Consider the following 25,563-nt stretch of genomic DNA (forward strand, 5'->3'; position numbering starts at 1 on the left):
GATATGGCTGCCAGCTCTGTAGTGAAGACACTGCAGCCAACCGGCAAGGAGTGCTGCTCAATATGTCCTCCATGAACAAATGTGAACGCTACGTGACCATCAGCCATTGAGCTGTCTGTGTAAATCAGCTCAGAGACCCGGAACACGTCAAGAATCTAGAGGAAATGACAGCGGAGAGCAGCAGGGTTAACAGAGTCCTTAGGGCCATGCGAAAGGTCCAGACGAAGCTGCGGCCGAGGTTTACACCATGGAGGCGTACGTGAACGGACCGCAAGTAGAAGTGGTAAAGGGAAGGACTCCAGTTCAGAGAGAAGGGACTGCATGCGAAACATCAATCTTTAGCCCCGATATGGGCCGCTGATGCGAGAGATGGACTGCCGCGGGTGGGAAAAGGAGACTGTAATTTGGATGCGCACATCTGATATGCAATGGAGGGACACCAGCCTCCACCAGTACGCTAGTCACCAGACTCGTCCTAAAAGCTCCTGTCACTAATCGAACCCCACAGTGGTGCACAGGGTTGAGCAAATACAATGCTGAAGGTGCTGCCGAGCCATAAACCACACTCCCACAGTCAATTCGAGATTGGACAAGGGCTCTGTAGAGCTGCACCAGCATAGAGCAATATGCACCCCAACTGGTGTTGCTCAGGCAACAGAGGGAATTGAGGTGCTGCCAGCACTTCTGCTTAAGCTGACGAAGATGAGGGAGCCAAGTCAATCGAGTGTCAAAACTAGTCCTAGGAAATGGTATGTCTCCACTACAGTGAGTGGATCATCATTAGGGTAAAGTACAGATTCCAGATGAAAGATATAATGCTGACAGAAGTGAATGACACACGACTTTGCGACTGAAAAAGTTGTGGGCTAGAGCCCATGACCGTGCCTTGTGGATGGCTCCCTGGAGGCGCCGCTCAGCAACAACAGTACTGGAGCAGCAGTACGAAATGCAGAAGTCGTCTGCATACAGAGGTGAGATGGAGGGCCCGACAGCTGCTGCTAGACCGTTAATGGCCACTAAAAATAAAGATAGACTCAATACAGAGCCCTGTGGGACTCCATTCTCCTGTATATGGATGGAACTGTGTGAGTCACCAACTTGGACACAGAAACTATGGAGCGACATGAAGTTTTGGATAAAAACTGGGAGTGGTCCCCGGACACCCCACTCATACAATGTGGCAAGGATATGATGTCGCCAAGTCATGTTGTATTGTATGCTTTAAGTAAGTAAAAAAAGACTGCAATCAGGTGATCCCATCTGGAAAAGGCCGTTTGGATGGAAGACTCAATGGGCACTAGATTATCAGTGGTAGAGTGACCCTGGCGGAAGCCGCCCAGATATGGAGTCGGCAAGCCATGTGACTCCAGGACCCAACCCAACTGTCAACATACCATACATTCCAGCAGCTTACAAAGAACGTTGGTGAGGCTGATGGGCCAATAGCTATCTGCATCAGGCAGGTTCTTCTCAGGTTTGAACACCAGAAATCATGGTGCTCCCCCGCCATTACGATGGATAGACCTAAACGCAGCAGATCCAGTTGAAGATGACGAAAGATGTCGCTTGTAGTCAGATGAGAGATGTTTATCTGGCTGCAGATGTGATCAGGCCCAGGAGCTGTGTCAGGGCAATGTGCAAGGGCACTGAGGAGCTCCGCTCTGTAAATGGGGTGTTACAGGATTCACTGCAGCATGTAGTGAATGAGAGAATGTTCCCTTCCAGCTGCCATTTGAGTGTGGGAAAGGCGGGGGGTAATTCTCCAACGGAGGTGCTCGGCAAAGTGCTCCCTCGGCAAAGTGCTCCCTCGGCAAAGTGCTCTGCAATCGCATTTGTGTCGGTACATAACTCGCCATTTATGATAACACTGGGGACAGCTGTTGGGGCCTGGTACCCGAAAAGACATTTGATCTTTGCCCAGATATTGGGAAGGTGCCATGTGGCACCCAATGGTGGAGATGTATCTCTCCCAACACCACTCCTACCGTTGTTTGACAAGGTAGCGAACACAGGCATGGAGCCGTTTAAGGGCTATGAGGTACTCCAGGGAAGGGTGCCACTTATGCCACAGTAGAGCTCACCGACACTCCTTAATTGCTTCAGCGACTTCTGGCGACCACCAAGCGATTGCCTTACACCTGGGGCACCCTAAAGAGTGAGGGATCGCGTTTTCTGCCACAGAAACAATTGTGCTAGTCACCTGCTCAACCATCACATCGATGTTACCATGTGGGGGAGAGTCAGCAGTGACAGCAGAGCTGAAGGTTCCCCAGTCCACCTTGCTCAAATCCCATCTGGGCAGGTGTCCATGTGCCTGACACTAGGGCAGTGACAGGAAGATGGGGAAGAGGTCACTACCACACACGTCGCCATGTGCTCTCCAGTGGATAGATGGGAGAAGTTCTGGGCTGCAAATTGATAAATCAATGGCCAAGTAACTACTATGAGCCACACTGAAATGTGTGGCGGCCCCAGTGTTCAAGAGGCAGAAGTCAAACTGCAATAGGTTTTGACATCTCTGCCTCAGCCAGTAAGTATGGTACCACCCCACAAGGGTGTACGGGCATTAAAATCTCCCAGAAGTAGGAAAGGTTTGGAGATGTGATCGATCAGAGCGGCTAATACGTTCAGGGGTACTGCTCCATTTGGAGGAGGATATACATTGCAGACAGTTATTTCCTGTGTTGTCCTTATTCTGACAGCCACAGCTTCAAGAGAGGTTTGAAGGGGCACATGTTTAGTACAGACCGAGTTTAGGACATAAACGCAAACTCCACCTGGCACTCTTATTATAGTCACTACGGTTCCTGTAATATCCCTTATAGCCACGGAGGGCAGGGGTCCGCATTGCTGGGAACCAGCTTTCCTGGAGGGCATGCAGTTAGCAGGTGTAAAGCTTAACAGTTGCTGTATCCAGCCAGGCGGTGGAAAAAACTGCCGCAATTCCACTGGAGGATAACATCATGAGACTGGGACGGCATGAAACATTCAATGAGGCGGTTTATGCCTCAGTCACCTGCTGCCACCGATTTATTGCCTGAGCAGTCTATATCCATTGTGTCTGTGGGTCTGGCGAGATCTAGGTCCTCAGCGGACACCAAAATCTCCACCCCATCCAGCAATTTCCTTGGACTTAGGGGTTTTCTTTTTGGATTTCTCTTGCTGCTCCTTGGGTTTCCCTGGCTGAGAGGACTTCACTGGCTAAGTCTCCAGGGCTGAGAATGAGCGTGAAGCCCTATGAGCAGCTGCTTTTGGGCTCTTAAGCCATTGACAGGTGTCATCTTTCCCACTGGAAGAAACCTGGGAAGGGAGAGACGCAAGGGACCCCTTCCTAGAGAGAGAAGCCGAAGAAGGATTACACTTCTCCAGCTTAGCAATGGGGACAGACATCCCCGATGGTTGGGGGGGGGGGGGGGGTGTTGCTCCAGAAGCAGGTGGTGCAGGACAAGCTCCCACCATCAAGAGGGATGGTGCAGTCTTCCACCTCTGAGAGGTGACCTGGGTTGGCAGAGCTGATGGTGCCAGAACTGTTATAGCGGCAGTGTAAGACGATGTCATACACACAGGATTCAGCCTCAGTGTAGGTCAGTCTCTCCAGGTCTTGTACTTCATGATTTTCCTTTCTTTCTGGAGAATCCTGCAGTCAGGCAAGCAAGGCAAATGGCGCTCTATGCAGCTGACACAGATGGGAGGCGGGGCACATGGAGAATTGTAATGTGATGGGCGTCTGCTATCTCGGCATGTGACGCTGGAAGTACAGCGGGAAGACATGTGGCTGAACTTCCAGCACTTAAAGCACCGCATCAGGGGGAGGGATATAGGGCTTTACATCACACCGGTAGACCATCATCTTGACCTTCTCGGGCAATGTATCACACTCAAAGGCCAAGAAGAAGGCACCGGTGGGAACCTGATTATCCTTCGGACTCCGGTGGACACACCGGACAAAATGTACACTTCGACGCTCTAAATTGGCGCACAGCTCATTGTCGGACTGCAAAAAAAAGTCTCTGAAATATGATATTCTGGACGATATTTAAGCTCTTAAGGGGTGTTATGGTTACATAAACATCCCCCAGCTTGTCACAAGCAAGTAACTCCTGTGGCTGGGCAGATGATGCTGTTTTGACCAAGACTGACCCAGATCTCATTTTGGACAAGCCCTCCACCTCCTCTAACTTGTCCTCTAAATGCTCAACAAAAAACAGACTTCATCGTGATGAAAGATTCCCCATCAGCTCTTGAACATACAATGTACCGGGGCAAATAAGATCCGCTGCCATCCTTCGCCTGATGTCCCTCCCATGGTGTGGCCAGGGAGGGGAACAATTTGGGGTCTTACTTCTGGGCAGCAAAGGCCACCTGGCAGGATGACCATTGCCATGAGTCCCAATGCTCCATGGGGATGGGCATCTACCCCTTGGCATACGTGGGGAGTTAATAGCGCAGGCATCAGCTGAGCAATCCCTGTGTGGTCAGGGGCTACAACCAACAGGGTACATGGCAGCCCCACCACAACAGACTGGATACCATGCTGGATATCAGGTGCAAAGAAGTCCGTGGTCATCTTTGACGCAGAAATCGACACTGCATAGTGCATAATGGAAAATGCACCCAGAAAAGTGTCCTCACCCAAGAGATGGAGAATGGGCAGGACTGCAATGTGACGATGAGAAAGTGGGCTAAAGATCTCAATGCACAATGGACATGCACCTTGTAAGGCGCCTTTTCGCAATTGGCTCGCTCTTCAGGAAAATTTTGAAGAATGGAGGTCGAACCCTACAGGGGACCATCGCATAAAGGCCGAAACATGTGAAAGTCCTTTTAAGTCGCCTTGTACGACAGGCAGGAATACCTCGGGTCTATTCTAACCCCCGGACCCACAGGGGGTGACAAACAGCATGCATAGCAACTGAGCAGAAAGGCAAGACGGTAGGACAGGGGTAGTTAAGCAATTTCAGCATACAGATTCTCAACCAGGCTGGTGCCCCGTGGCCAAATGGATGTCATGATGGTTGATAGTGATGAGACAGTGTAGAGGGATGGGCGTGCAGATGCACAAACAAAGCACCCATAGTCAAGTTTCAAACAGGCAAGGGACCGGGAGGAGGGTGATTCGATCGGCCCCCCAGGAAATGCCACTGAGGACACAGGACAGAGGAATCACGCACAGCGGGCTGACAGATAAGATACATGGGGGGGGGACCAAGAGTTTCCTATCGAACTTGAGCCCCAGGAATTTTAGTTTTAATGAATGGCAGGCAACAGGCCAAATATGTAAAGATAGTGGGAGCAACCACTTGCATTGCCAGAAATTCACACAGACGGGTTTGTCAGTGGAAAAGTAAAAGTCACTGTCGATGCTCCAGGAGTAAAGATGATCAAGACACTGCTGAAGACACCACTCAGTGAGAAAGGTCCATGGAGAACTGCAAGAGATGGCAAAATCGTCAACAAAAAGGGAGCCGGAGATGCCCGATGGGAGACAGGCCATGATAGGGTTAATGGCGATAGGAAAGAGGGCAACACTCAGGACGGAACCCTGAGATATTATTTTCCTAGATAAAGTTGTCTGACAAGGTAGAACCCACATGCACGTTGAAAACTATCTTATAAAAATGCCTAAAGGAAACAGGGCAAGCGGCCACAGAAGCCCCTCATGTAAAGAGTACGGAGGATACCAGTTGTCCAGCAGGTGTCTTAGAACCTCTCCACATCGAAAAACATGGCCACAGTCTGTGATTTCCGCAGAAAACCATTCACGACATGGGTGGACAAAGTACAGAGATGGTCAACTGCAGATCACTGTTCTCTAAATCCACACTGTGCAGTCGTCAGTAAATTGTGAGACTCGAGCCACCATACCAGCCAGGCACTAATTCTAACTTCCATCACTTTGCCAATGCAGCTGGTAAGAGATGGGGCAGTAGTTAGAAGGAAGGTTTTTGTCCTTACTGGGCTTAGTTATGGGTGGGACGGTGGCTTCACACCAGCATCCGGGAAATGTGCCCTCTGCCCATATGTGGTTGTATGTGTTAAGCAGGAAGTGCTTGCCCGCAAGAGAAAAGTGCTGCAACATCTGAATGTGGATGGCGTCTGGCACTGGGGCAGAGGATCAGGATGAACTACGAGCATGATCGAGCTCCCTCATAAAGACAACATCGTAGCACTCACGATTCTCAAAAGAAAAGGGTATCGACCAAGCCTCCTTTGCTCGTTTCCGATGGAGGAAGGTGGGGTGATAGTGGGAAGAGCTTGAAACTTTTGCAAAATGGTGGCCCAAGGTGTTTGAGATAGCAACAGCATCCACGGTAACATTGTCGGCTACTGTGAGGCTGGAAATGGGGGTAATGGATCTTGATCCCAGAGAGCTGTCAGAGGTTGGACCACACAACAGAGGAAAGGGTGGTACTGTTAAAAGAACTAGTGAATGAAATCCAGCTACATCGTTTGCTATCCCAAAACCGCAATGACACTTTGCATGCATCTTTTTATAACAAATGCAGTTTCCTCATGATAGGATGATGGTTAAAGCGGAGGACACGTCTCCGTGCACAAACTGCAACGCGGTATGCCTCAGTCCACCAAAGGACTGGGTCACAACATGGTAAAGGAAAGTGGGTTGGTTGGAGAAGGGACCAAACTACGCGGTCATCAGTCCCTCCAACCTTAGATTAACTAAAACCGATAAAATCCCACATTAGGAGAGGGAACTACAATGTCCATGAAATGAGAAACTAATGACAGGGAAGAAAGGAAAAAGGCGGAAGAAGATGGGAGGGAAAGAAAGGGGAAAGGGAAGTGCGAGGAATGGAACGTTCTGCAGCTTTAACGGTAACACTGTTGAGCTAGTCCACCTGTTCATCACAAATGGGGAAATCTTGTCCTCCAAAGGTCACCAGGGAGGAGCAAAGCTGACAGTCAGCCTTAGTAAGCTGCCATTTGGGCATGCACATGGGTAGACAGACAGCAAACAGAGCACACGAGAAATGGTTGCTAAAGTAGGTGTGTCAAAGAACGGACCACTCAAGTCGATGGGCAGGCTGGGCAGTGCGAAAGGACAGGCCCAAATTGAAATAGACGTGCGAGAAGTCAGAAAGGAAAGAGTGTGCTCCAGTTTTAAGGCAGAAGAGGTTAAGATGGTTAAGAAGGTCAGCCAAGACAGCACCTCTCTAACAGGTCCTGGTAGAACCCCAAGGGGGATGATGCGCATTAAAGTCACCGAGTAGCAAAAAATGGGAAAGATAGCTGCCCAAAAAGCTGAAGGCAGTCTGCCCTGGTGACACAGAATGATGAAAGGACATAAACGGTACAGAGGGAAAAGTCAGGTGGGGAAGGAAAAGGCAAACTGCAAAAGTTTGAAGACTGGCAGTCAGGGAGATGGGTTGACTATGAATGTCATGCCGTATGAGTTGCATGATGCCCCCACAAGTTGGAATGCCCACTTCAGGGGTAAGGTCAAAACGAACTGGGAAGAAATCTGAAAGCTCAAAGCTGTCGTGAGGATGCAATTTTGTTTCCTGAAGGCAGAGTACAAGGGGATGCTGCAATGCTGAAAGCAGCCGTAAATCCTCTTTGGGGACTGAAGGCTACGAACACTCCACTGGAGGAGAGTCATGATGAAGAGATGAAAGGGTGTCACCTTGGTGGCTGCAGAGTGACAGCCTGTGAAGAGTCGCTGCTACAGAGCAGAGAAGCAGCAGCATCCTGCTCCATGGCGTCCACAGAAGCATCGGCTTGTGTGTGCTGCCAGTCTGTGGAGTCCAATGCTGAAAAACGGTTGGTGGTGCGCAGTGGCGACGGAGGATGGCTGGGCAAAGGCATCATGTGGCAACCCTGTCAAAGAGGATCTTCGAGACAGTGAAGGGGAAGGGGGAGTACTACCCCTGTCTTTTCTGGCCTACCAATAGTTGGTAGTTTTGCCCCTTCAGGCAAGTGTTTGATGGCTCGTTGCACAGCTTGATGGGGAGATGGTGATGCTACCATGACACTGGGCAATTTCACAACCTCAGATCTGAATTTGAGGTCATATGTCTGTGTGGCCATGTCCTTCATGGAGCGAAGGGTAACAAGAACATAACTATAGGTGCCAGACAAGAGAATGCAGGGTTTGCGAGTAGCCAATAACTTTTGAGCGACTAGGTAAGACACTTTTTCCTGTACCTGAATCTCTGTGACAGCCCGCTCATCAAAATACACAGGACAATCCCAAGAGCAGGCGATATGGCCACCATTGCAGTTATACAGCAGGGTGTTGACAAGATGTTCTAGTGTGGTTGAAACTACGACACTGGTAACAGCGCATCAGGTTCGGAATGTACGGTCAGACTGATAATTTCATAGCCTGCTTTGACCTTGGACGGAAGCACCATGCTATCAAATGTGAGGAAAAGAGTGTGGGTGGGCACTAAGGAGAAATCTACCTTTTCCGTTGCACGATTGACAGCAATGACACCCTGATTAGAGAGGTAAGATTGGTTTTCAGCCTCAGACCGGCAAGCAGCCAAGAATAAATAACACCACAGGAAGAATTCTGTGGGCCTGGGAAGTAGAAATGTTTGACAATTTCATTCCTCATAATCGACTGTGCCATTCGCTGTTTGAATAATGAAAAACTGTCCGTTACATATTTTTTTCATGCTTTGCACGTGTTCTGCCTCTTCCACTGTAGTTGCCTTTTTGAAGTTACAAGGTATACTATGCCTCTTCCATTGTGCTTCTCTCACATACGCAAACTATCACTCACACTGTTTGTCAAACAACACAAAAAACACGTTAGTATTAGCACTTGACAATGAGGATAAATTCTCTGAACACATCATGCTAAACATGAAAAAAATACATAACTTGTGCAGTGTACATTATTTAAAGCAGAAACACCCAAGCAACACAAAGAGAGCAATGGTGTCAACTTGTGCTACAGGTGGACAAACAATGAAACACGGAAAATATGCACTAGAGTAATGCATAGATGTCACAATGAGCACAAGGTGGAGACTGTTTTAAAACAAACAGTTGTGATCTGTCAAGATATCCGTATTCGAACGGACCTACTTCCTTCTATCAGACACAATGCCAAGTAAAGCTTGGCAATGGCAGGAGACATTGCACAAACTGTTCTAACTTTTAATGATTCAAATCTGCTGAACAGCGCCCTGGTATCAAAAAACCTAACCACTTAATGTTTGTAAACACTTAGGTCTTTACTCAAAAGCTAATGCCATGCCAGCATTATTTTATATCAATCAGGACAGTTTTTCTTCTTGAACATTGTTCCATAAAGCAAATCCCAGGAAAATTATGAATACGTTTACTAAAAAAATGAGTGTGAATTAGCACTGAACATAGGAAATTTCATGGAGTAAAAAAATGTAAACTGAAGGAAAACCTTAATTCTGGGAATGTAGAAGTGGGATTATTCTGTATTTAAAAGTAAGGAGTTTTTGTTTGAAAAAATGTTTTTCTCTAAACAAATTCTTCAACAAAGACATAAGACTATTTCCCAAATATTTCTGTGTTAATGTTTGTTGCTGCTTTAGACTGTTCATGTTCTTGAAGTCACAAGAATCTTCTTTATATTTTATGACTCAATGTCTGTTTACACAATACCTGAAATTTGTATTTCTGATCTCTGTATGGGATTGTCAAATGTTGAGACTCATTTTACTTCCATGCACTATCACGCAATAATGGACCTACGGAATATGTACTGCAATAATATAAAATAATTTTATACTGCGGCAGTGTTTACTATCAGCAGATTATACACTATGTTTAACACCATTCTAAACATACCAAACAAGCACAAATCAGTACTAGTTTATCATTTCAGTCATTTCCGTATCACAACCTATGCTACACCTCATGAAATTATTATCTGGACAATTCAATTGAAGTGTTAAGATTTTCATCAACATATAACCAATGTTGAACAATGTGCCATAATCCAAAAATCAGCCTTCTGGTACTAACCATAATGTTGGTCAAATGGTACCTGTTGATTATCTGCAATATCAGACTTTACCTTCATGGTTGGTGGGTAATACACATATCTTGTCACCTCATCCTTTTGTGCACCAACTGCTAAATACAGAAAATCTGTGTTCTTTTATTGCAGGTCCTCGCAGCAATGTTTTCTTGTACAATTCCATAAATATTTTATTGGTCCCCTTTATATACTGAGAAATAGCAATTGCAATAAAATAAGAGAAATCAGAGTGCACAGACAGACTCAGGTTATTCAGTATGGTTACATGCTAATCTGAAGGTTGAATGAACAAGGAATTCGAATCTGCCGCCAAATACTTAAATTTCTGAATTGGAAAGTAATCGTAAAGATGTAGCATGGGTTCTGCAGACATGCCCTTCCTTGTAGCAAAGCCTCATTTACAACATGAAGTGTTGCTTCCAAAAGTTTATGTTGAATAAAACAAGCAAAAGCAGCTCCAGAGTAGCAGTCCGATTCTGGATTAGTACTGTCCTGTAAGTTTCAGCTGCAAATCTGTCACATAACACTGAAGTCCCAGTTCCTTTCTTAATGTACTAGCCAACTGATCTATCCAGTCCAATGACCAAGAAAAAATTCTCTCTCTCCAGTTCAAATCCCAAACTGTTACTTCCACATCGAGTTCTACCTGAATACCTATGAAATGCACCAAAATTTCATGAGAGAAAATAAAGAGATGAGATTTTCTTTTATCCTTCTGACTGGCAACCAGATTCTGAACTTTAATAACAATGAAAAATATAACAAAGTCACATGGTTTACATTTACCTTCTCTCCCAGCTCATCATAAACTGGTGCCAGCTTCTTGCAATGTCCACACCATGGAGCATAAAATTCTATAAGTGTGTCTTGTCCATTATTGGTCACAATTTCATCAAAATTTTTGGCCACAGCTATTTTTACAGGTCCATCATTATCTTCAGGAATTGGCTCCGATTTCAGATAAGGTTCTAATTTATCATCTTTCAAGTTATTCAAGAATTTTTCAAATGTCTCCATCCTATGAAAGTGATACAAAATAAATAAGGGCAACATTTGTAATTGATAAGAAAAACATAATTACATGAAACATGTTGACTGATTAACTGAATACCATCACACTGATATTTGTAGGGATATTAACATGAAAATGCATTCAGTAACAACTTATTGACTGAAGGGAGTGAATATGTCTTACAAAAGCTGCAGTACGTACTGTAGTATTACACTGCAACCACCTCTCCAAAACTAAGTGTGAAACACTGTCAAATCTATAAACACACTTAAGTTTCTGGAGTCTGTAAAGACCAAATGAAACTTTTTCATCACACCCCAAAATATTGTGTCACCATTCCACTCAGACAGTTAATAAATCATCATGAAGGAACTGATAGCTTCAACAGAATTTGATATGTCAGCCACAATTAGGAAATCACAAAGTAAAAGTACCATGTATCATTCTTCAAAGTGTAATATGATTGTTACTTTTGAAGACCACATGAATAAAACAGTGTGTGGCAGTAACAGCCACATATGCAAGACAAAAATTTATTTTTAGATGATAACTCACTCAGAAAGGAGATTGCACACTAAGCTTAGATCCATTATATTTAGGGTCCTTACAAAACAGAACCAACACCAGAGACAAAAGATTTTAAGAAGAATTGAATAATCAGATCAAAGCAGGATCATTCGTGACAAATCTGACAATCTCAAACCGGTGGAAAATGTTAATGTGAAGACTTTGCACATCAGTTAATTCCTAAATTTAATTACCATCAGGGGTATGTTTAACTTCCTGTACCTGTACTGTGCAGTGACTAAATTAAATAATGGTTAACTTTGCTGCCTTCAGTGTGGAAGGACCTGGGTCATTCCTAGTACCTCATCAGATTAGGTTTCTTCTTTTTTTAAAAAAGGTGGGGAGTTCTGGTAGGGGGGCACCCAACCTCTGTGGGGCCAAATGAGGAGCTGTTTGAATAAAGCAGCAATGCATGATCAGGATTCACTTACTGGCAATAACAGCTGGAGAGGTTGGCAACATGCTGATCATTTGTGCCACAATCTTTGATTGCTCCTCATGCTTCATTGTAAGCATCAAAGTCTACTGTCTAGGCCTAATGCCTAAACCACAAGTGGTGGTTATGTTTACAAAAAACATGTAAATATTTATGCCCATAACACCATTTCCAAACAACACAACCAATAATAATGCTAAAGCTATGCTATCCATTAGCTTCCAAAGAAATTACTGTCAATACACACACTAAAGAACAAAAACTATAACAACTTTTGAAAATGTTAGCTCCTTCCTAAGGGAGGAAAATGGGGTAGATTGTGGGCAGTTAAAACAGAGGGGTAGGTCACTCACAGGGTACCACTTGTGAGATCTTTGTCTTCTATATGCAGCCCCTACAAACTGGGGTCCGAGGTTATCTACTTCTAACCATCACCAACCTATTTTTTTTCTTTCCCTGAGGGAGGACTCAACAGTTTCCAAAGGTGGGATAGTTCTCACTACCTTTGTGTGTATAAGTAACACAGAATTTAGTATCCTGAAGGCAAATTCAACCCAGGGCGTCTGTCTACTTATTTTGTGGTTGCGTAATTCAATGCATTTTTGCAGTTATTTTAATGAAGGAACTAAGTAATCCAAGGTTATCAAAACTGAAGATGCAAAACTTTTTATGCAGATATTTTCGTGTGCCTTTTCACTACTGGTTCCAGACATTCTGGTGTTTAAACATTATACACTGAATAACATAACATATAACAGAAAGGAACTTAGAAACTACGGAATGTTACCAGCTGAAAAATTATCCACAATTGGCTGTGGTAACTGATAAAGCACAAAGACACCAAACATGAACAGAAGTGGAGGAACAACCGAGTGCATTATCCTGCTGGGTATTGCAAAATTAACTCTCTAGTAAATGCCTGGATGATAGCTAGAAATGCAACAATGGTAATATGTAGGAGATGATCATGTTTTATTTATTGCAAAAGAACAAATTATCTGCCAAATCTGAGCAAGTCAAATCACTTTCATTCCCTCAACCACAGTACACAGTGAGTCACTTTCCTGAACAACCTAATTGCACCTGCCCATGCAATTTCATCATAATAAGGAGACCAGGTCAATAAACATAGCCTACCACTGCAGGAACAGTGAACTGTTCAGTTCCCATTTGACCCATGACATCATCAAAATTGTGAATGATGTCATACACACAACCATACTATGCACACCATTTCTTAACACATTAGTAATATACAGGGTGAGTAAAGAGGAAAGGTACATGCTTTGAGGGGTGATAGTATACTGAACAAAAAAAAATTTCATATGGAATTACACCCTATTCTGAATGGTTTCTGAGGCAGATCACGTTAAATATCACTTTTATTTGTTTTTCTTGAATAACTGTAAAGCCACATGCTCCCACAAAAAACGTGTCACAGTACAAAATTAAACTATATTAAATTTCCTGTTCATTTTTCTCTGTAACTTCTAGCTTGTGTGAAGAAAGCGCTAGAATGTTGAAAAACTCACTCGACACATGTACTGTAGCTTACGTAGTTTTTGTTGGCCATTTTGAGATAGTTTCCCGACTTTATAGTCCACAAGTGTCCCATATCAAATTGTTCATCTCAACTTGCTCTACAGTACTGTGGTACATTGTAAACAGTGACAATGTTTGATAGTACAAAAAATAAATAATTTTCTGTACTGTCACTTTTTCACTGTTTACAATGTACCACAGCAGTGCAGAGCAAGCTGAGACTAACAGTTTGATACACGAGACTTGCGGTCTATCAATTCGGTAAACTACCTCAAACTGGTCCACAAAAACTACGTTAGCTACAGTGCAAGGGCGTCGAGCAAGTTTTTCAACATTCTAGTGCCCTCTTCATACAAACCATTAGTACTGGAGAAAAAAATGAATAGGATGTTTTTGTAAGAAATTTAATATAGCCTAATTTTGTACTGCAACACGTTTTCACTGGAAGGTGAGGATTTCGAGTTATTCAAGAAAAATGTACAAAAGTCTTTAAAGCTTTCTGCGATTCCAAATGGCATCATTAAGTATTTCTGGCTGTTTTGACCTTTCTAATGCTTCAATGATACTGTTTGGCATCACTTTGCGTAGTTCCAAGTTTGGCCAACAGATCACAGTGGCATTTGCTTTTGTAGCTTGCCGTTTGTTTGAAGTGCAGAACAAAAAAGCATCGTGAGTTGTGCTATTACATTTTTGAGTGAACAACGATTGTTGTGTATAGTTTTATTCTGTGTATACTGAAATTCTTGGTTATAGAACGAACTTTACCTAGTTCCTCAAGGGCAAGGGAAAGAAATACGGTAGGTTTACAATACAGTTAGGTATACTTTTTTTTCAGTACTTATTACTGAAATTGCTAATGACGCCATTTGGAGTCACTGACGCATTAGTATGTATGAGGTATGCAAAAATGAATTTGTATCATAAGAGTGAGTTGTGTTTATTCTAGTATTTCGTAGTTTTCATTCTTGCATCATATTTTCTTTATAGGTTAAGCGTGGAAAACATTAAGCTCTACGGGATGATGAAATTCTTTTTCTTCTGTGTGGTGATGACAAACATCAGATGACGAAATTGTTTCGGATGATAAAAGTGACTATGATCCATTAGTACAGCAAGTATTGCCTCTACAGACAGAACCTGAACTGGACAGTTTAGAAGAAGCTCTTACTGATGATGAAACAACCCTATCTGTAAGGCTTGAAAATTTAGGAGCAGGAAATGCAAACTGCCTGAGCTATACATGGATGTGCTGTGCAGTGTTCGGATCCACTAAGTGAAGAATGTTCTCCCCTCCAATATTTTGAGTTTTATTGATGAGACTATAATTGACAATTTACCATATTTACTCGAATCTAAGCCACACTTTTTTCCGGTTTTTGTAATCCAAAAAACCGCCTGTGGCTTAGAATCGAGTGCAAAGTAAGCAGAAGTTCTGAAAAATGATGGTAGGAGCCGCCACAAGTAACTTCTGCCGTCTAATATATGTAGCACTACACAGGCATGCTTTCAGGCACAAAGGTAAATACTGGCACCAAAACCTCTGCGTCAGTAAATAAATTAAAAAAAGGTGGAAGACAAGTTTTTTTCTCCACCCCGAGTTTCAACCACTGCATTTTCATACATTACCCAAAGAAGTAAATACAAATTCTGTATTGTTCATCTTTGAATGTAGCAGCATTCCAATGTACTACGAAAATCCGACTGGCAAGACTGTTTGGGATGTTTGTCAATATGGCCAACTGTACGCTCAGAATTTTTTCCTAGCTGTCAGAAGAGATGGTTGCTAGTAGGAAATTTTATGAATTGTGAATCACATTCAGTATTCTCTTCATCATAAGAATAATACAAATATAAACATTTTGCCATATATTCTTTTGTGTTTGCTGCTATCTCATTTAAATCCTGTCTGCCTAATAAACTACGAAACTAGAGTGAGACAACAGCAAACAAGGTAGAATATACATATCATGTCATGTTTATATTCGTATTATTCTTATGCCTAATAGTGACAGTCAGAAATGCAGCACGGCAACTGACTAGATGTTTGAATCTAAGATGACTAATTTCTGTGCAGAATGTAATGTACTAAAGAGGCGTCTGCAAAGATTTTCGAACGGAGAAAAATTTTCACTAAACTCTTGTTCAGAACATCATACGCAGTCTATTATTTGGTTCTTGTTGATCATTATCAAAGAAAGGAGCAGTGTAAGTAACAAGAAATACCAGTCTCTTTCCATTTTTTCGCCAATGAGACGTTTCCTCTCCATTTCTTTTTTAATTGTAAGCGGCAGTAGCATGCACAAAAGCAAGCCATGCCACGAGCGGCGACAGGCCGTAAACACTCATCAGAATGCGACAAACAATGCATGACACAATACAGTAATACATTTTCAGCCTAGAGTGACTTAAACACCTGTAACGAAGAGAACGGCACTTATCACATCAAAGAAAAATAAGCAATCAATTCAAACCAGACAAGGCACGTGAAAAAGGAAGGGTACCTGTATAAATATGGACGGAGAACCTGACGCATAGCAATGGCTAACTGGTAAAGCTTACCTGCTAAGCTTACGACTCAAACCAAACTACTGTAGCTGTATCATCATTCATTCGACCTAAATTGTGTCTCATATTACAATGAACCAACTTTGTTTCAATTTGCAGGTGCGGCCTAAAACTTTTCCCTCCCCTTGAATTTTGAGTCTCAAATTTCAGATGCGGCTTAGATTCAGGAAATTTTTTTCCTTGTTTTCGAGTCATTTTTCAGGTGCGGCTTAGATTCGAGTAAATACGGTAGTTACACAGACAAATCTATATTCTACTCAAGTGTTAGGACGAAGTATAAACACTAGTGCCAATGAAATAAGACAGTTCATTGGAATTCATTTACTAAGTGGTATTTTGAGTGTACCATGTTACAAGATGTATTGGGAAAATGAGACAAGGTATAATCAGATAGCTGACGTGAAGCCACTCCACCAGTTTTACAAGTTGAGGAGGTATTTGCATGTGAACAACAATGTAAATATGTTACCCAGGGATGACCCTCATCATGACAAGTTGTTCAAGATCAGGCCTTTTTAGATCAACTACAGAAAATTTTTCTAAAAACTGAAGTTTAAGAATACAACAGTATTGAAGGACTCATTCCGCTGAAGTCACATCTGTGCCAGTATATAAAATCAAAGCCACACAAATGGGGCATAAAAGTATTTGCGCGAGCTGGTGGGGTGGTTACATTTATGATTTTGAAGTGTATGTTGGGAAGGGAACAAACAATGCAAGTAATCCTGAGTTAGGAATGATTGGAAATGTAGTGATTTGGCTGATTGGGAACTTGCCTAGGCACGCCAATTTCAAACTCCTTATGGATACTGGTTTACTTCCCTCAACCTAGAAGTAAAGCTTAGAAATGAAGGAATATATGTTACGAGAACCATCAGAAAAAACAGATTGTGTGGATACTGTCTGAAAAGTGATGCAGAGATGAAAAAAGAAGGCAGAGGAACCTGTGATTACCATATAGGTGAAAAATCAAAATTATAATTTTGAAATGGTATGACAATGAAGCTGTCCACCTGATTTCTACTTATAAAGGCAAGGAACCAGTTGAAAATGTGGAACGTTGGAGTAAAAAAAAAAAAAAAAAAACAGATTGTATATAGACATTCCCTGCCCCAACATTGTGCAGGAGCATAATATGCACATGGGAGGAGTGGACCTACATGGTATGTTGGTCCAAATATACAGAATAAACATAAAAAAGCAAGAGGTACTACCTGAGAATTATTTTCCATTTCATAGACATGGGTTGTGTGAACACTTGGTTGCTTTACGGGCGACATTGCACTCAGAAAAATGAGAAACACACACAACTTCTGAAGTTTTGAGCAGAAATATCAAGTGCCTTGCTGAAGAAAGGAATTGGTACACCTGCAATAAAGAGGGGCCATCCAGCCACAGACTCTCTAAGTCTACCTGCTCCCAAAAGAAAGCCTACAGCAATTCGCCCAGTTGCTGACATGCACTTTGACCAAACAGGACACTCGCCAGAGCATTTAGAGTCAAAATCAAGATGCAGACTTTGTATAAAGGCATATTCAAGAGTTAAATGCTCCAAGTGCAATGTTGCATTGTGGTTTTAACAAACAAAACAACTGTTTCAAAAAATTTCTTTGTAAATAAATCAATAAAAAATCAATTTTGTAGCATGGTTTTGAGTTAAAAATAAATGAAAGGTTCAAAGAAACACGCTGTTTTATATCTTAACAAAACAAAGAGTTTTAACACTTGCTAATAAAATAAGAAATTAGTTTATGTATTTACACTGACTGCTTTATACCTAAGTAATACTTCCAGTGGATTTCTGTGACAATGATGCTATTTGGAATCATTTTATTTATTAATCAATAGCTTCAAAAGAACTTTTGCAATGGATATGGCATATGTGCAACAAAGACAGTAAATATTCATCACAAAAATGCACAAAGGGTTAAATGTGTTCTATCTCTGAAACCATTCACAATAGGGCATATGTCCATATTAAGCTTTTTGTTCAGACTCACTAATACTATCAACCCTCAAAGCATGTACCTTTCCTCCCAACTCACCCGGTATAAACCAATATGTGACTGGGGAAGTTCAGCTGCTTGGGTATAAATAAACTAGTCAAATGCCTTACCCACTATGAAAACATTCAATAACCTCGCATAAACACTACAAAACATCAATAAATGCAAATTAAGTGAATTTCTCTATGTAAAATTGGCTTTACTTGCTTCACACAATCTGTACAGCTATAGTGAACTACACAACACCCACCAACAACGAAGCAATGATAAACAAATATTATGTCATTCTGAGAGCACAGCTGGAATAGTTAACTGTCATTTACTCATATACCTAAAAAACTCAAAACCAAGCAACAAGCCATAGTACACCACAAAATCTCTGGACTGAAATTAATAGGAACACACTTACCATTCAGAAACACCATCGTAATTTTTAAAAAAAATCACAAAGGAAACATAGAACAGAATACACAAACCAAAGAAAAATGATAAATACATGCACCATCCAGTCTCAACAGCCACCAACCAATATCTGCTTTTCTTGAACAAACAGCATGCCATCTAAAATACCAAAAACAAAAGAACACTATCTGAAATATTCCATAAACAAAAATGCTTCCCACTGCCCCATACTATTCCTCCCCGACCACTCCAAAAATCTACAACCCAAATCCCAATCAAAAATTAAACACATACCAACACCAATCATCGCCCAAAACTTTCCAATTACATATTTTTCCTGTAACTTTTTAAAAGGATTGAAACGGGTAGCAATCATCTGTCATGTAGTCTTGCCCTGACAGTACTGACCAAAACACCTCTACAGTAAAACTGATGCCATGGCCCCCAGTACCACTTGATAGCATTTAGGCTAGAAACACTGTACAATTGCTTAAAAACCCTAAAAAGCAGGTCATCAAAACCATACTGCAGATGGCAAGCCCTAATTTTTGAAGGCACATGCTGCTGTTTATCTCCACAAGTTGTCTTCCTGATACGGCACAAAGGAAATACAGAAGCGTCCGATCCCGCCCGTCTGCTTTAACCCATGACATCACAAATATGGCGGAAACGACCATAAACCACAATTCCAATATGGCGTATATAAAGTCGTTACGTACACATCATGAGGACGAAAATACACCGAAACACACACACACACACACACACACACACACACACACACACGTTCCACAAAAAGCCTAATGATACTAACGGGCCAAGTGTGGCAAATAAGGCGTTTTTGGGTGGGGACAAATTTAGACACCCACCCCCATACAGAACCACGCAAAACGACAAAAAACCAACATCACAAAACTCCCCAAATACCACTAAACACAATATCATATGGAATCTGACACTTCCCTTGACCTATATAGCTCAACAGCAACTCCCGATCCCATAAATTAGGACCTAACACTTCCCTTGACCTATAGAGACCAAAAACATCTCCCGATACCAATACCAACATTCACAGCCACACATTGGGATCGAACACTTCACTTGATCTGTTATCCTTACAACATCACATACAGCCGTCCCTGGTCCGAGATGCCGGAACTTTAAGTAATACTCATTTCTTCACAACATACTGAACACTTCACAATTTCATCCAAAAATCCGAATAGTTGAAGAAATTTTATTAGAGACAATGCACTGTCCCCCATCACAGCCAACAACCGAAAACTGTTGACCCTGTCAGTCATATCCACACCTACCAAAGATGTAAAAAAAAGGAATTTACCAAAATTCACACATGACGCCACACTCGCAAACTAAACCAAAAACATCACCTAACACACCACCAGAGCACCACCGATCGCATCAAAACGACATCTACAAACACGTCACTCTCACAAACTAAATTCCGCACAGTCGTGACGTCACAAACCACAACAACCTTACGTCACAGGTCTAAGCCAACGGGTGGGATCGGACGCTTAGGTCGACCCAGCACAAATTATTGTGTGGTGCAGGCTGCATAAACCTAACACACTCAGATTTCCAGCATTTCTGACATTTAACGTACACAGCCAATACACCAGATTTTTGCAGGAACAGCACAGTACAAAACATTTCATGCATTTCCTCATTCAACATGCAGATGATATGCAATGTACCAGTAGGACATATGACAAATTTACAAAACATCTGTTGGACAATTTAGAAGAATCAACATAGCCAACAACATTCTAGACATATAAATGCCTTACTAGATAGTGTTACATCAAACACCTACTTCAAAAAGACCTGACAAATCCAATAAGGCATAATAATAGTTTGTCACAAGGTTACTTATAAACCAGCAATAAACACATTCACTTAACAACCCACCACTGCTGACAATGCATTTTTAAGAACTAGACAAACTCTGATCGTTCAATGACATTTAGACTTCCGTTCCAAGACAAAAGCAAACATGCAATTTACTTACGAAAAATCATCCGTAAGGACAAACTTCTGATTCTTCGCATTACGAGCAAATATGACTGGCTTGTCACCTTTCACATAATCAAAACCAAATTCATTCAGTTCATGCTGGAAGTCATCTTTAGCACTTATTGCAAAATTGAAAACTGAAGCAAAGCTCTTTGCAACCTTCAAGATTCTATTACGCCAATAGTTGGTGCCTGAAATTTAAGAAAAACAGTACATTCAAATATGGCATACAAAAACATTAACAAAGAATGTTAAAGTGAGGTTACAAACTTCTTCCAATCTCATGACAACCTACACGAAATTACAGTTCTTGTATGTATGCCCACCAATTTACTATGGTACATTTTACATACCTTTAGGATTCTTGACATAGTCAACGCCATAGTAAGCAACCACGAGAGGATTCTTGAAATCCTGGGTATTATCCCTCTGACGATGCCCCACAAGACCATGGCTGTAATACAGTTTTTTGTTTTTTTTTAATTGTTCACTCTCACAATCAACTACAGCAGCACCGAATTTATAACTACAATACTGAAGCCAAACTCATTGTTGAAATGCAAAGATATGTCATTGTCACACTGATTTAGTTACACATTCCACTAACTGAAGAATTCTCAATGCTGAACACAACAGCGATTATACATGGCTAAGCAGGTAAGTTAGGTTCAGTTACTTCAGCAGCTATATCTTACTGTATAATGAAACTGTGGACTGGGATAATGTAAATCTGTAGCTGAAAGGCAATGTTTCAGAGCTTTTTTATTTATGTTCCTAGTCACCACTTAACACCTTCACTGTACTGTGATGGGTTACCTTAAATGAAAGACTTGGCCACATGAATTGTGTGTGAAGAAACATACTGATTCAAGAAAAATGAGCTATTTACCTATAACAGTAGCAGCTTCCAAATCAGTTCATTTATTTGCCACATTGTAACAAATAAAAAAAAAAAAAAAAAGATTTGAGAAAATGAACTCCAACAAAACAGTGAAACATAAATGTAAGAAACCACGCAAAAAGTTGATAAAGGGATAAACGTATCTTGTAAACAGATAAGGGTAATTTATCTTATAGCTAGAAGGAATAATGGTTCAGCAACAGCCCAACATTGTAAAAACTATGGCACTGTATTAAGAAAAGTTACTAACAAATCCTGAAGTATGGCATTATGTCCAAGATTAGTGCCTATGGTACTAAAATTGGAACAATTTGGAATATAGTTTAAAGGGAAACAGGGCAACCGAGAGCACAGGAAAAATATTTCTATAAAACTCTATGAAAAGTCTTAAAATCCAGAACTAGAAAATATTTTTAATAAACATTTTTAAGTGTTTTAAAGAAAAGAGCTGTTCATCAGGAAATGCAAAGCAGTACACAGGAGAGGCACTACTAATGAAATTCGATAAAATTGAAGTTCAACCCACCTCTCCTACTGAAATAAGGAAAATAATAACTTCACTGAAATGTAGAAGCTCACATGGAATTGACATTTCCAACAGAGTACTAAAAGCTTGTTCCCGACATACGTAGGATTCTCAGCCACATATGTAGAAAACAGGCATTTTTCTGAGTATACAAATATGCTATAAGGCTTTTGCCTGTGTGAATCATGAAATTCTTCTAGATGAGTTCAAGTATTGTGGTATGAGTAACAGTGCACAAATGGTTTAATTCATATTAACTGTAAGGCTGCAGAAGATTGACAAATTAACAGCACAGAATATCTGCAAGAATCAGCAGTCCTCCAAATGGGCAGACACCAAGAATGGTGTTCTTAACATATATTAATGATCAGCCACTCAATATTCATGAAGATGCACAGTTCTTTTAGCTGACAATACAAGCATTGTATTCACCCCCAACAAACAACTCACTGAGGAAATTGTAAATATCTTTCACAAAATTATGAAGTAGTTCTCTGAAAATGAACTCTTAGCAAATTTTGAGAAAAAACAGTATATACAGTTCTGAACAGTAAATTGTATAGCACCATTTGTAAATATAGACTTAAGTTCTTGCTAAAGCAGAAATTCAAAATCCTTGGGTGTATCAATTTATGGGAAATTTAATTTGAAGAAATACATTGATGATCTCCTCAGCTACTTATGCTATCAGGGTTATTGCAAATTTTTGTGACAAGCATACATCAGCAAATTAGCCTACTATGCCTATTTTCATTCATTGCTGTCATATGGCATCATATTTTAGGGTAATTCATTATTAAGAAAAAAATACCCATTGCACAAACGCATGTAATCAGAATAATAGCTGAAGCCCACCAAAGACCACCTTGCAGGCATTGATTTAAGGAACTAGGAATATTCACAGTACCTTCACAATAGCTATATTCACTTTCGAAATTGTTATTAATAACATATCCAAGTTGAGAAATAACAGCAAAGTGCATAGCTACAACACTAGGAAAAAAAAAAAAGGATGGTCTTCAATTCGAATGGCACAGAAAGGGGTGAATTATGCTGCCACACAAGTCTTTCATCATTTACCAAGTAGCATTAAACGCCTCTCAGATAACCAACCAGCATTTAAAAACAAATTGAACCCCTACTCAAATTAATTTTTAAGATACCAAATAGTAATGGCGATATGTGAAACCTTACGTTAAACTGATGTTCCCCATAATTTCGAAATGCCACGTTCATGAACTACGGAACAATTATTAATGTGATGTAATGAGAACGGCACAATTTGTTTTGCCATGCCTACATTACCCACTAGTAACAGAATTGAAACAAAGTAAATTCATGATAAGATGTTCTCTAAAGCTGGGGATGCTCTGGACACACATTCTAGGATCGAGTGTTATGATAGGCACCCCTTAAATCCTTGTTGTGACAGCTTGTGTACCATGAGGTGTAGGTGTAGGTTAAGCCAACGAACATCAATGCCCAATGAAGATTGATCAGTAACAGACTAATATTTACATTCACGTCATTTAACCACACCCACCATTTCCAATGCACTTCTAAAAACTAAAACCACATGGTACATTCAGAAAACTTATATTTAGGTACTGGACAAGTCTCCGGTGACTTGTTTCATGCATATTATGCAAATATGCATTAAAAAAATTGCAATGAGGTGCACAAACTAGGTAAGATACCACATCTTATGCTCAAATTTGAGGACAGCAATGAAACTCATAAGCGGTTTTCCTTTGTGTACTTAATACTCCTTGGTAAAGACAACAGAATACATGGATGTACAAGTTTTTGAGGCCCCGAGTCCTCAGTACAGAAAAGTAAGACAGTAACTTACACTATTGATGTTGCTATCAGCAAATACAGTGAACTCTGAATATGGGGATCCAGTGATTTACTTACTACTCTCTGTTGATCCAGGATTCAATATTTTCTTTCTTTGCTTCTCCATCATATGTAACAGTGTCTGGTTCAAATTTATTGTGCAAGTGCTTTGGTCTGTACAGTACAATGCCATCACTGGAAAAAATAATTTCATTAACATTACTGCACTATATAATTGTCCGTTGTGTTCAGTTACGACACTGTTATACAAACATATGACACGCCTGACAAGTTTAAGATTTACCTTACACCTTTCTTCAACAAGTCTCTGTTTGATGTATGACCAAAACGCACTTTTTCGCGTAATTTATCTGCTACCTTGAGGAATGCTAGCTTTAAATCGGATTCCTTTTCAAAGAAACCCACAACTGCCACATCATCTTTCGAAATAAAATCTTCGAAGGCTTCTTCTGATAACAAATCCTTAGAACTTGGCCCGACTTGTGCTTTCAGGTACTTCACAATACCAGCTGTAAAAAAATATGCTCGTAAATTAACTCACTGTAGAAACTACAGAATCGTTAACGCAATGGAAACTACAGGGTGTATTACAAACCTGCTTCCCTGGGGCCACTATAATCTTGAGACAACTCTCCATTACGGAAAATTTTCAACGTGGGATATCCAGTGACACTGAATTTGTTACAAGTTTCTTTTCCTGCTTCCGTACAGTCTACCTGTAATTTGGAATGTGGGCCACATGAGCCAATCACTTCAAAATAATTATAAATATTATATGCGGTGTTGCTTATACACAACGATTAAAACTTATTTCGTAGTAAACAACGGATCAAATACTTTACCTTGGCTAACGTAACGGGTGGATCGTTGTCTTTTATTATCCCAGCTGCTTTGGCATATTCTGGTTTAAGTTTTTTACAATGACCACACCTGCGGCATAAAAATAACGATTGCTGCACAACATTTTCATATGTACATGACAATCATCCACACAATTATGTGCGTCCCTATGATCTGCTTAGTATCCTAGAAACAGCATAGTAAACAACTTACCATGGTGCATAAAACATAACAAGCATTGTTTCATGTTCTTGTACACGAGTTGAGAAATCTTCGTCAGTCAATTCCAAGACATCCTCTTCGGTAGCTAGCACTGCACATGCAAGCGCAAGTAATAACAAGTACCTCAACATTTTTACTACTATTCTGCAACCACCTACTCTTACACCCTTCCACAGTTAATCTCCAACGTACGTGGCTTCTCTTTCTCTCAGTCTGACAACCGGCAATACGGGGGCTTTCGGGAATTCTGTGTTGTCGGATTCCCATTGGTCCACACTGTCCACAGCACAGATGCTATACTACGCAGCAATCAAAGTTTTATCATAGCTTTAATTGCAGAGAAGAGCTTGTGCATGTGTGTTTTTTTTATGGGCCTTCAACAGCAAAGTTATCAGCGTCCTTACGAAAAGTAGTAAAAACGAATGTGGTTACAGTTGTGTAAAACAAGCAAGAGTAAGTCTTACATAATTACACTCACTCTCTCCCAACTACACAATCACATTACCTATCCCTATCCTTTAAGAGAGCGCAGATATGCGAAGGAGTTATAAAACTGTCAATTAAACTCAAGTAATACAAGAATAAACACAAAATAATTACACAGGAATATGTGGCTGGCTGATCACTAACAACAAACTCCTATAAGACAACCATCCTGA

General features: G+C 41.1%; 1 protein-coding gene across 1 annotated transcript in view; it reads right to left on the bottom strand.

Moving 5' to 3' along the window:
• Window positions 1-25,158, bottom strand: part of LOC126190861 (protein disulfide-isomerase A3) — a 45,836-nt gene extending 20,678 nt beyond the window's left edge. The window contains exons 1-8 of the mRNA XM_049931456.1: window positions 24,896-25,158; window positions 24,685-24,772; window positions 24,438-24,558; window positions 24,126-24,351; window positions 23,900-24,016; window positions 20,909-21,009; window positions 20,551-20,746; window positions 10,775-11,006 (exon numbers count right to left, since the gene is read on the bottom strand). Of these exons, the coding sequence (XP_049787413.1) occupies window positions 10,775-11,006; window positions 20,551-20,746; window positions 20,909-21,009; window positions 23,900-24,016; window positions 24,126-24,351; window positions 24,438-24,558; window positions 24,685-24,772; window positions 24,896-25,035 (1,221 nt within the window). The 5' untranslated portion in view covers window positions 25,036-25,158. The remainder of the gene's footprint in view (window positions 1-10,774; window positions 11,007-20,550; window positions 20,747-20,908; window positions 21,010-23,899; window positions 24,017-24,125; window positions 24,352-24,437; window positions 24,559-24,684; window positions 24,773-24,895) is intronic.
• Window positions 25,159-25,563: the final 405 nt, after the last annotated feature.

This window comes from Schistocerca cancellata, chromosome 6, assembly GCF_023864275.1.
Source record: "Schistocerca cancellata isolate TAMUIC-IGC-003103 chromosome 6, iqSchCanc2.1, whole genome shotgun sequence".
NCBI lineage: Eukaryota > Metazoa > Arthropoda > Insecta > Orthoptera > Acrididae > Schistocerca > Schistocerca cancellata.